At 43.6% G+C, this 12,215-nt stretch overlaps 1 protein-coding gene across 1 annotated transcript in view; it reads left to right on the forward strand.

Annotated features, from left to right (window-relative positions):
* CELSR1 (cadherin EGF LAG seven-pass G-type receptor 1) overlaps positions 1-12,215 on the forward strand; it is a 175,233-nt gene that overhangs the window by 137,965 nt on the left and 25,053 nt on the right. Inside the window, exons 16-22 of the mRNA XM_063323392.1 lie at positions 510-611; positions 2,432-2,526; positions 2,847-3,056; positions 6,281-6,464; positions 8,748-8,891; positions 10,076-10,277; positions 10,621-10,788. Coding sequence (XP_063179462.1) covers positions 510-611; positions 2,432-2,526; positions 2,847-3,056; positions 6,281-6,464; positions 8,748-8,891; positions 10,076-10,277; positions 10,621-10,788 — 1,105 coding nt within the window. The remainder of the gene's footprint in view (positions 1-509; positions 612-2,431; positions 2,527-2,846; positions 3,057-6,280; positions 6,465-8,747; positions 8,892-10,075; positions 10,278-10,620; positions 10,789-12,215) is intronic.

A 12,215-nucleotide genomic window follows, 5' to 3' on the forward strand; every position in this document is an offset into this window, starting at 1 on the left:
AGAGCAAAACACTAATCCTAATTTTAGTTGAAACCTGAGTTCGTCTGGCAGGGCGGCAGTGTGTTGCTGTGCTGCAGCTGAAGAGCCTTCTGCCTGCAGAGGCTGTGCCGTGCACCCAGTGCCCTCTCCCTTTCTTCTCCGTCTTGCCCATCCTGCCTTTCCTCTCACCCACCCACCCTCCTCCTGGGATCAGCACAAAGCCGCTGCAGCCAGCCATCCCCCCACAGCGCGTGGGTGAAACGAAGGAGAAATGTTTTCCCACAAGAAAGGAGCAGGCAGAGATAGGCAGAGCCAAAATCCGGAGCCCCATAATCATCCCGAGCTCTCCTCTGCCTGTACCTGTCTGCCCGCGCTGCTGATGGCTTACAGCTTGGAAGGCGCTGCAGAGGGCAGGTATCCTGACGGGGCTTGGGAATTACGGGGAGGTCCTTCAGGCAGGTTGAAAATACCTCCGTGTTGTGATTTTTATCGTGTCAGGAAAATCGCATAATTTCTTTTTGTGCTTTCAGTAATTTATAATGGCTGTCCCAAAGCTTTCGAGGCTGGTATTTGGTGGCCACAGACCAAGTTTGGCCAGCCAGCTGCTGTGCCATGTCCTAAGGGATCAGTGGGTAAGTTGCCTGGGTAAAACATTAACTGCTTTATCTACATGCCTGTTTGAGGGGAAAAAAAAAGGAGTGAAAAAATGTGTACATAGGGAATGGCATTAATTCATTGGGTCTAGAGATTACAGCATAGTTCATGCATAGCACGGGCAGAAAAGTTGAGCTAGCTGAAACTCAAGAACTTTTAAAATACGTTTGGAATAGCAGCAATAAACACAGAAGTGCAGCAGATAAACACATATAAAGAACAGAAATTCTGTATCTGTATTTTCAAGAAGGCACAGTCCAATTTTCTATTTTCTGTTTACTCTATTAAGCAATTCTTACGCACGTAACTTTTAGTATCTAGTGACTTGTACGTGTTCTCTAGCGATACAGCTCCTCTGGGCAAAGATAAAATGAGGCAAATCCTTTACGTGATGATTGGTTTACTAGTTTTGCAGGCTAATAAAGCTAAGAGCTACAACAGAACTCGCGTTTTTTCACCCAGCATCTTTTCTCTAACCCGTAAGTCAGGCAGCTGAAAAACGCATTCAATAAAGCACGTGAGCTGTGTTGTTTCATACAGCGGGCAAATGGCAACCTCCTTTTTCACACATGTTCCCTGAAAACATTTATCAGGTTTTTGCAAACGGGGTTCCCAGTCTTTTCTGAAGGCTGTTCTGTGGGAAATGAAACATGTGTCTGATTTCTGGGCCTGGTAGCTCTGCTGCGGGCCCTTCGCGGGCTGAATGAGTTAAAAATGGTTATGTGACTTCCCCAGATATTACTGCGGGGAGGTCACTGCCTGTAGGTGTGCAGAAGCTCTGTAGTCAAGCTTCTGTTCTGAGGATTTTAGGAGACAGAATTGATTTTTTTTTTTTTTAAAGTAAGTGAAGCATATTTACATTATTAAACAGTATAAAGCTGAATTAAAATAAGTTTTCTGCACTGTTCTTGTCATTAGCCCCAGTGTCTCTTCTAGCAAATAGGCTAGCAGGCACGGGCACTTACAGGACTTGTACGTTTTAAGTGATTTACAGAACATTCAAAAAAAGTAAGCTTTATAATAATGACTATTCAGACTAAGAACCTGAGGCTTAGTTGTATTCACCTAGTCACGGAAGAGAAATAATATAATTAGGTATTGTTCATTAATTATAATTCTTATTTAGATATTAATAATTAAATGGCTTAGGCACATGCAGTGTGTCATGTGCAAGTTAACCAGCACAATGTGAACTTTGAATTTGATAACTTGCGATTCACTGTGAAGGATCCACGGCCGAGAATTAATTTTAAAATGGTTTGACAAATCGTACAAAAAGAATAGGCTAAATGGAGCGGTAGGCTGCTCACAGACCATTCACAAGAGGCAAAAGGCAATTATAGATGTTGGCTGAAGTGTCTACCACGTTCCACGTGCAAAGATGCCGGCGTGTTTTGACATGAAGACAGCATTTATCTGGGAGGTCTTCCTATGTAGGCTATTGCACAGAAATCTGGTATGTTTTCAGAAATATTTAGGAAGTGCACAGTCTTTCTCATATTTGCTACAAATAAGTTGCTGAATTAATTTGAGAATGTTAGGGCAGCGAGGCCGAGGGCGGTTCGGCAGATCTTGACACTTGCATAACTTTTCTCTAAAGCTTGGGGAAACCGATTCATGAAGGTTAGTAGTCCGACTTTTCTCAGACAGGAATCCCAGTTTGGAAAGTGAAATATGTGCGTAGCTCTAAGAAACTTGAAAATGTAGGAAATCTGTCTAGGATATTTGAAATCTGTGAAGATTTGCCCAGCACAATTCAAAACATTGCTATTTACGATTAACACTTCATTTCCTTCAGGAAACGCGGTTCGCCACTGTAACATTGAAAAGGGCTGGCTGCCTCCTGAGCTTTTCAACTGCACCACCAACACCTTTGTGGATCTAAAAAACATGGTAAGCTGTCTTTTCTCGGTTTTGCCTTTATTTTATAAAGGAACATCAGTTTGGACTCCAGTTTGATATCTGTGCACTCTACTTTTTTACTGAGTCCTTGAACTCCCTTGTTTCCCATCAGAGCCCCTGTGCTTTTCTGGTTCTCAGTTACATTTTCCATTGAATTGTCCTGTCCACCCATTCTCAAGACAAATACCATTTTAATCGAACAACTGCTTTGTGCCAAAAATCCCTAAATGGTGATTGTCTTTGTAACTAGAATGAAAAAAAAAAAAAGATACATCATTGGATTTTTTCTTCCTTTCTTGTCTCTGATTCAGAATGAGAAGTTACACCACAATGAGACCAAGTTGGATGGAGACAAAACCATACGGATCGCGAGAGCGCTGCAGAATGCCACGAAATACACACACAGCTTGTATGGCAACGATGTGAGGACAGCTTACCAGATGATGATCCGGGTCCTCCAATATGAGAGCCAGCAGCAAGGGTTTGACCTGGCAGCCACGAGGGACGTGGAATTCAATGAAGTAAGAGAGATACTATATACTGTGCTGAGCCTTTACAGTTCCCCATAAAAGTTTTATGGCAATGGATAATTACATTTGTCTTTGACCAAAGTGGAGCGAATGTCATGTAATTGCTTAATATGTTTCACAAATGAGTCAGTCTTCTCAATTTAGAATGGGAAGTTGGTTATGCATGTGCGTATGCACACATAATAAATATCATAGAATTGTTAGGGTTGGAAGGGACCTTAAAGATCATCTCGTTCCAACCCCCCTGCCGTGGGCAGGGACACCTCCCACTAGACCAGGTTGCTCAGAGCCCGTCCAGCCTGGCCTTAAAAACTTCCAGGGATGGGGCTTCCACCACCTCTCTGGGCAACCTGTTCCAGTGTCTCACCACCCTCATGGTGAAGAACTTCTTCCTAACATCCAGTCTGAATCGTCCCATCTCTAGTTTTAATCCATTCCCTCTAGTTCTACCATTACCCAACATCCTAAAAAGTCCCTCACCAGCTTTCTTGTAGGCCCCCTTAAGATACTGGTAGGCCGCTATAAGGTCTCCTCGGAGCCTTCTCTTCTCCAGGCTGAACAACCCCAGCTCTCTCAGTCTGTCCTCATAGGAGAGGCGCTCCAGCCCTCTGATCATCCTCGTGGCCCTTCTCTGGACACGTTCCAGCACGTCCATATCTTTCTTGTAGTAGGGGCTCCAGAACTGGACGCAGTATTCCAGGTGGGGTCTCACGAGAGTGGAGTAGAGGGGGAGAATCACCTCCCTTGACCTGCTGGCCACGCTTCTCCCAATGCAGCCCAGGATACGATTGGCTTTCTGGGCTGCTAGTGCACACTGACGGCTCATGTCGAGCCTCTCGTACTAACAACCAAAAGCAAAATTCCGCAAATGAAAAAATAATCAAGTTGATGTGTTATTCCTGGATAAAACATCTTTGTGCACCGTATTCCATTTTGTTGGAAAACCTGCCTGATGTGATCATTTTCATTTAAATGTGCAGTGAACTAACTTTGAGTTACTGACTCTGAAGGTTTCTTATAATTCAGTTTAGAAACACTCACGTCATGTTTATTAAAGAGTTGATACATTGAAAGACACTCCATACTGTATTGATATTTTAAATGATGCTGGCACATACAAAAATACGTGCCAGAGGACTTCTGCTAGTCAGAGCATTCATGAAAGACCCAGTTATTACCAAAGACCTGACCAAGTCTGGAGAACCAGCTGTAGAACTTGTTTGGAGTTTTCTGTGGTCTGAAGATGTGAAGGTTGGATGACCCATGTCAGGCTGGTCGAGCTCTCCTCGTTGCCATGTGTCCTGCAGGGTATGGCTGTCCATGCTTGCCAATACTATTTCCAAGACCCCAAGCGTAGCACAGCACAGAGTCAAAGCCAAAAGACCCTGCTGGACCTGTGCTAGCAGACCCCAGAGCTCAGGCACCAGGGCAGGAATGCTGGAACAACCCTCCGTGGGCCGAGACTGGCCCCTGTGCTGGCCAAAGGTGGTCTGGCTCCCTTTGAAGGTGTGCCGCACCCAGCTCACTGCTCACAGTACTGCAGGAGGTCAAGCAGACTTCAGGGTGAACTTGGAGACTCTGAGCAAGGCCAAGCTGCACCAGGAGAGGTCATCCCTTGGGAGGTGGGAGCAGGAGGAAATGTGGCTGTGAAAATTCCTCAGTGTCTTGGACTGTGCAGTCAACAGGAAGTGGGGAACTTCAGAAACATTCAACATTTTAGATGCACCAGATTTTAAGAGAATCAGTTTTACTTTTCCTAAGGAGACACTGTGCTGACAAACTTGTACCTGCAGGCTATGGAGTGAAGGAATTCCCCCGTCCAGATCTTGAGGAGAAACTTCATTTTTATCATGTTTTGTTAAGTAAAAAAAAGAATAAGCAAAAAAAAAAGGTTTGGAAACCTCTGCTTTAATGTGTTATTCTCTGCACTTGGCACTGAAACTCATGCAGATGATGTTTTCAAGAACTGCCTACACATTTTTAGGATAGGTCAGGAATTTGAAAATTAATGAGCAAAGCTCATGAGAAAAAGGAGGTAATATCCTAGGCTGAGGGAGCACAAGGGGAGAAGGAATTTATTTTTTTTTAATAGTCTCAGGTAGAAGCCTGAAAAATAGATAACTAAAAAACATCAATAACATTCACAAACACCGAGGAGGCCTGATACCAAGTACAGCATGTGTCTCCTGTGTTCCTGGGGAACCGTGTAGTGCTTCTCACCCTAGACAGAGGTAAACACGCTGGCAGCCTCTTTTGTCTCAGGTACGCACTCGCAGCCGCAGACAACTTAGAGAATGTAGCATCTTCCCCGTCTGCTTCTAAATGAAGCCTAAATATATTCCTTGTCTATTTTAGAGCTTAAGGTGATTAATTCCTACCTTCATTTATGCAAATTTTACCTTAGTTAGGAGTTAGGTTTTGACACAACAGTGTAGTTCATATGTACACCAAGATTAAAAACTTCTTAGCATCTTTCCCATTTAAGCCATTTAATACTCACTTTTGGTGTCTTTTTCCATTCTGCCTGAGGGTCCCTTTGCATATTCTTGTAAGAAAGGGCAGAAGAGGCAGGTCGTCAGGTAGAACTTCCTTTTTAACACCATTTGTAAGCAACATAAAAACAGGAGGAGAATAACATGATCTGAGTTTTCTTACGTATTTTCAAGTTTATGCAAGGTAATATTTCCTCTTGTCATTCTTTACTATGTAAGTTTTCCTAGTTATCCAGGAATCAAAAAAAAAATCAAAATAAAAGAGAAAGTGATATGGCTATCTATAGCTTTCTTTTGATTTTTAACAGATCACATTGTTTTGATTTCTCTGGGGGAGTTCTTCCGTGCACATGCCAAGCGCTCTGCTTTTCTTGTCTCTCATCTCTCCAAGGCAAAGAAAACATGGTTAGGTTTTCCTTCGGTGTTTTCTTACTAGGCTTCCTGTCATAAAGGGGAAAGAAAGTAGGCAGTTCTATTACAACTTCCAATTTTGGCTTACTTTGCTCATAAAAAGTTTGGAACGATTTGCTTTATGTAACAAAAAGAGCTGTGGGTGAGTCACTGGTGTGCCTCTTTTCATGTGGCTGCCGTAGAACATGCCTGCATTGAAATATTTCATTATGCACTCACCTGAGGCAGTAATGCCAATCACTTTCAATAGTCCTCACTTGAAACCCAGCGCTTCATTTGCTTCGTAATTTAGGCTTGTGCTTTGTTTCCCAGAATATTATCAAAGTGGGTAGTGCTCTACTGGACCCCAGCAATAAGGAGCACTGGGAGCAAATTCAGCGAACGGAGGGTGGCACCGCTCACCTGCTCAGACACTATGAGGAATATTTCAACAATGTGGCCCAGAACATGAAGAAAACCTACATGAGACCTTTTGTCATTGTTGCCGCTAACATGAGTGAGTATCTCTGTTGAAAGCTGGCATTTTGTATTAGAGCTTTAAAAATGTGCTGGGTAGAGGTGCTAGCTGTTTGTTTTAGTAGTACCCACTGAGAAACAACAGACATGGATTTTCTAATCTAATCGGTGCGTTCATTTCAAGTCAATTGAGCCTTGATCCGTATCTCTCAGTTGCCATGGGGGCCTCCTGGAAGACCTCTGATCTGTTTTCCCTCTGGGCCACTGCTCTGTGTGGCATTTTGTGGCAGCCACAGTAGCGTACAGATGGTAGGAAGGACAAAGTTTGTAAGTAAAGGTAATGCCTTTTGAGACCGCCTAGTATGGCTGAACATAGTAGATCACATTTTTGAAAGAACCACACCACCACCACCTGAAGAATTACTGCAGTACAAAAAAACCCCAACCTACTATTGATCATATACCTCTGGTTTTCACATGCCTTCCTAGCCTGGGGCCTATCCAGAAAATCGTCGTCTGTAGAAATTCCTGTGCTGAAAGGTGTTTTCTCAGCATCACCCATCCAAGCCTTCTAACACCCCTCCCAGCCTCGCAAAACCCATCGTCAGAGCAAAATCCTTGGGGTCCAGAATACCGAGAATGTGTCTAAACTGAGAAGGAAACATCAGACGTACCTTCCTCACCCATCGCAGTAAACGCCGCCTCTGACAAGCAAATAGCAGCTCCTGCACTTGCAGGACTGTGATGTACTTCACAGATGTCCCCGTGGTACACGTGCGAGTGAAGCACAGCAGCCACAGCCTGCTCGGCCTCTTTCCCCATTTCCCCCCTGCCGTCTCTGTTTCATTTTCTCCCCAGGTACCAGCAGTCTGAGCTGATGGGGTGTCGGTGATAGTCCTGCTCTGGGTGGGAGGGGAGACCGAGTTGGGTGACCTTCAGAGGTCCCTCCCAAGCAGCACTGCTATCTGGTTTTTCTTTCAGAGGTGGTCTAAATTATTATCAGCCTGAACTTGTATTTAGCTTTTCAAGCTGCTGCTTTTATTTCAGACCTGAAGAGGGCTTATGTGCCCAAAAGCTTGTCTTATTTTCCCAACTACACCCATTGGTATAAGAAGTGAATTCGCCTTTCCTACAAACCTTGTCCTGAAAGTGCTTCATGTCCATCATCACAGGGACATAAAAAGCAAAGGCATGAGACAGTCAAGCCACAAAGTTTATGAAGTCCTGCATGAGCTCCAGGGGGGAAGGATTATTGTTGAACTAAGCCAAACTGAAATACTTTGATTTCTGTTTAATAAACCAAAAATGAAATATTTCCTTTTGATTCAGGACTACCAGAATCAAGATGATTTTATCTTCATACTCAGAGAAAAAGTACACTCATTATTTTAACCGAACTGAACTGAGATGAAAACAAAAACCAGAATTTCTTGCAGGTTGTAAATCCTGATTTTTTTTCAACCAGCTCTTCCAGAGTAAAAAGGCGTGAGCTTGGGAGGGACGAGGCGACTCTGGCCTGAAAGGGGTCTGTTTTCTTTTGAACAGTTTTTCCAGGTGAACGTGGTGTTAATGGAGTTTCCTAATGGCTCATCTGGGAGTTATTTGGAGACTGGGAAAGGAATGGGAATTTGCAGATCTTAACTTGTATATTTCTTCGTATAGAAACTTGCAGTGGATCACAGCTTTCGGTGTAGGGTTACCCCCAGGACTTCCAGCTTCTCACTTTTATTAGAACATCTAAATTGGCACTCAATGACTTCTCTTAAATGGGAAAGTTCAAGCTGACTCAGCTGCTTTTAAATATTTTGGCAATTAGACAACAGGCAGAGCTGATGAGGTGAGCCAGAGCCAGAGTGTAGAGGAGGGAGAACTGGAGGACTAAGGAGTAGTCCCAGGTAAAATCCAGGTTATTTTCTCTGCTTAGCTGACTTTGCAGTTTAACAGATGTAGAAGTAGTTTTATTTCTGAAGCAGCAGATTTAGCCTTCCCTACAAGAAGCAAGTCTGAAATTGGAACACGCCGCTTCTGTATTTCCAGTGTTGGCAGTAGGGTTTTCCTGGTATGCGATACTGTCTTGTGAGTTCCTTTCCACTGCAAAATAAATTTATAATTTGATAAATGTAACATGATGCTGACACATAAGCCCTTAGTTGTAATTTAAGGTATTAATTGAGAAAAATTAAATTTGACTTTATATTTTGTGGTTTAAATGTCTTCTCTGCGTCGTGCAGATATTTTAACCTTTCAGTCATGTTTCATTTTGTCGCAATATCGTATTTGAAAGCATTGAAGTTAATTTTATGGGAAACTTCTCTCCACTCAGTTATTGCTGTTGACATCTTTGACAAGTCTAATTTCACGGGAGCTAGAATACCGCGATTTCATGAGATTAAAGAAGATTATCCAAAAGATCTGGAGTCAGCTGTTGTCTTCCCTGATACTTTGTTCAGACCTTCAGACAGGAAAGGTAAAACCCTTCTGCTGCCGTTTGGAGGGCAATTTTGACTAGGTCCCAAGGAGGGTGATTAATCCTTGTGAAGCAGAGTGGTACTAGGGTGAGAGCGGGGCGGCCGTCCACACAAACGAACATTATTTAGGGATGGAGCAGCTGTGCATACTTCTGAGGCATTTTGCCTGCCGGCAGCAGCGATGGGAGCACAGGGGACTGCATAACTGGCTGTACCTGTCTGTCGGGTCTCACTCGTAGCCCCTCGAACCGTCCTGTCAATGCGGGAGAAACGCTCTGCCTCCGTTCCCACCGGGATGGGACAGGATGGCCACCCGGAGCCTGCAGCCCCACAGCCACCTTCCCCCGGTGCCTGCAGAGTCGGAGGTGTGAGAGATGGAGAATCCCAATCTGGGAGCAGAGCCGTGTTATCAGAACTAGGCGGCAAATAAAAAGTCTTGAGCTGCACAGGAAGATGGGTGATGAGGGGGAATACGTGGGGAAGTACCTGCTTCCCAGCGTCTCTGAAAGACCTGGAGGTTGCTGAGAGGAACCGCAAGTTCCCTTGGGCAAGGAAAGAGAGAGAGGGTGGCTCAAGGTGCAATAATTATACACGTGCCATGGCTAAATATCCTCCAAATGGGGAAACAGTAACACTTGTGAAAATAACATATAATAATGAATAACCTAATACATCTTCACAAGTTTTTCCTCAGAAGGAGAACACCTGCTTGTATGACTTGTATCTTTTCTGTAAGGAAAAAGGCAATGTGAATTTTAAGAGATACTGCCAAAACTGAAAGGTCACTATATAACAGAATTAGCAGGGAGAAAGCCCTTATGACCAATTGTTGTATTTATAGCACTAGCTTTGCCATATATACAACTTAATAGCATGTGTATTGTTTTAACGTTCTCCTTACATCATGCACAGAGTATTGATATACTTGTGGGTCTTCTAGCTTAGAAATGGCTAATTTTCTAGCTAGACTAAATGGTAATTTGTAGTTCAATGGTTATTTGATTATCAGCTATATAACTATGAAATGTGCTAAAACCTTATTAAAAAATATCAAATATAACATTAGGAGCCTGGAGTTACAGCAACAGTAACGTCTCTGTATCTTTGCACAGCAAAATTATCAGTTTAAATGGCAACGCCGAAGTTGTGTGGAAAGAATTTAATATTTGTGTTAATTCCATAGCAGTGCCTACAATGAAGCCTTCAAATCAAAAATTATCCTCTAAGGTGAACAGTGAGGCACTAAGCCCTGAGAGTGCTTTTGCAAAGAGAAAGAAGCGACACCCGGATGACTCCCCGCATCATACTGTTGCCATGGTCATCATATACCGATCCCTGGGACACCTCCTCCCTGAAAACTATGATCCCGACCGCAGGAGCTTGAGGTAAACTTCAAACCTGTTTGTGAATTGTGCAGACGCCTTCTTCCACTTGCTCTGAGTGTGCGGGGGAGGCAGAGCTGCTTTTTATAGTGACCAAATGCCACCTGTGCTGCAGTTGTCACCACAGTACTGTCTCTTGTCCTCCTCTGGCGCACTGTGGGAGAATAACCACGTCAGTAGTGCCAGCACCTTTCGGAAACACAGCTGCGTGGAAGGCTGATGGTGCCTCAGAAGGCTTCACTTTCTGAGTGGAAGTGACTGGAAATCTTTTATTTGCAGAACCTTACCAAATCAGTGCTTTGCATTTCAACGTTTGGATCACTGTGCATTTTTTCTCCTTCCGCAGATTGCCGAATCGCCCTATTATTAACACACCTGTAGTGAGCACAGCCATTCACAGTGACGGGGACCTTCCTCCCAACCTGGTGGAAAAGCCCATCATTGTGGAGTATTCCATGCTGGAAACGGAGGAGAGAACGAAGCCTGTCTGTGTCTTCTGGAATCACTCCATCACGTATGTCTCCTGCTTTAGGGCTGTGCCTGGCAAATGTCTCAGTAGCAGAGAAGTTCCGCCCAGGAAGGCAATTCTGGAGGAGAACCCTTTTTGCTCAGCTTATTCAACTGGCAATGGATTCCTGGTAGAATAGAGCCATGTAGTCACTTAAATAATCATCGTAACTCCCCAAACAAAGGATTAGCCATGTGGTTTGTAACAAACACAGTGCCATCATGTCTTTCTGCAGGGTTCATTTTCACCCAGCAAAAATAAGTCTCACAATTTCCTTGTATTTGCTCATGCTTTTGGCCCACAGATGTATATCATAGAATCATAGGGTTGGAAGGGACCTCTGGAGATCATCTAGTCCAACCCCCAATGTCCAGATGTATATCTGGACATGCATATTCCAACTCCAATGCCTGAATTCATGGTTCATCTGAGGTCCCTAAGTCGGGACTCTCAGTGCCCTGTGCCCTGTGCCCTGGGAGGGCGTTCCCAGGAGATGCTTCAGTTCTTACATGGGCTGCATCTTCTGCTGTTACACTCCAGGGGCTATGGACAGAGTACATGGCAAGCGGGCACCAACCCTTGATGCCTCAGCCAGGGCCGGTGCAAAAAAATTACAAAACCAAGTCTTCATGGTGGTAAAAAGGAGGCCTGAGGTTTTGCAGATGAGATTATGAGAGTAGAGATTATAAATTTTTGAACCAAAAGTCAACCCAAAGACAGTTGCACTGATAAGAAGCAACTTACCTTTCCTTCCATCAGCTATTGTGGATTTGCTTTCATTTGTTTTAGTGAAAAAATGGAGGGAGACAAAATACCTTCTCTGGGACCTCAGACCTCTTCCAGTTGTTAGGAAGGAATCCTAATCTATAAGCAGAACATAAGCAGAGAGTATTCGGCTCTCTAGAAGGGAAGTGTGAGGCAAAGATGAAATACTCTGAAAATGGCTCGTTTAGGTCTTTTGTACGTAGTAAAGATAAAGATACAGACTTATTTTTCTTGAAAATGTGAAAAATGTTAAGAACTGCATATGCTCAGAAGTGTTTTGTCGGGTTTATGGCATTGTGGAAACAGCACAGTCCTGTTGACGAAATTTCAAGAGTGTGGGTAAAACAAAAGTAAGTGTGTTGAGAGGTAACTACACACTCTGCCTGTTATGATATCACAATATTGTGGCTACTACATATATAATGCAATTTTCAACTGTAAAACCAGGTGTATCGTGAGAGGGTGATCTTGTCTGCCCAGGGTAAGAGGAATAGCTGTTACTCGTTTCCTAATGACACAAAAGCTCTAGTGAACCTATGGAAAAAATCATTAAAAGGCAATATCCTGTGCTGGAAATAAAAGAGCAAACTAACCTAGGAAATATTTGCCTCCTGGTCAAAAGCTTCAGGAGACTGTATTGTTGAAAGGATCGAAGAGGCAACAGAAAT

This window comes from Chroicocephalus ridibundus, chromosome 1, assembly GCF_963924245.1.
Source record: "Chroicocephalus ridibundus chromosome 1, bChrRid1.1, whole genome shotgun sequence".
Taxonomy (NCBI): Eukaryota; Metazoa; Chordata; class Aves; order Charadriiformes; family Laridae; genus Chroicocephalus; species Chroicocephalus ridibundus.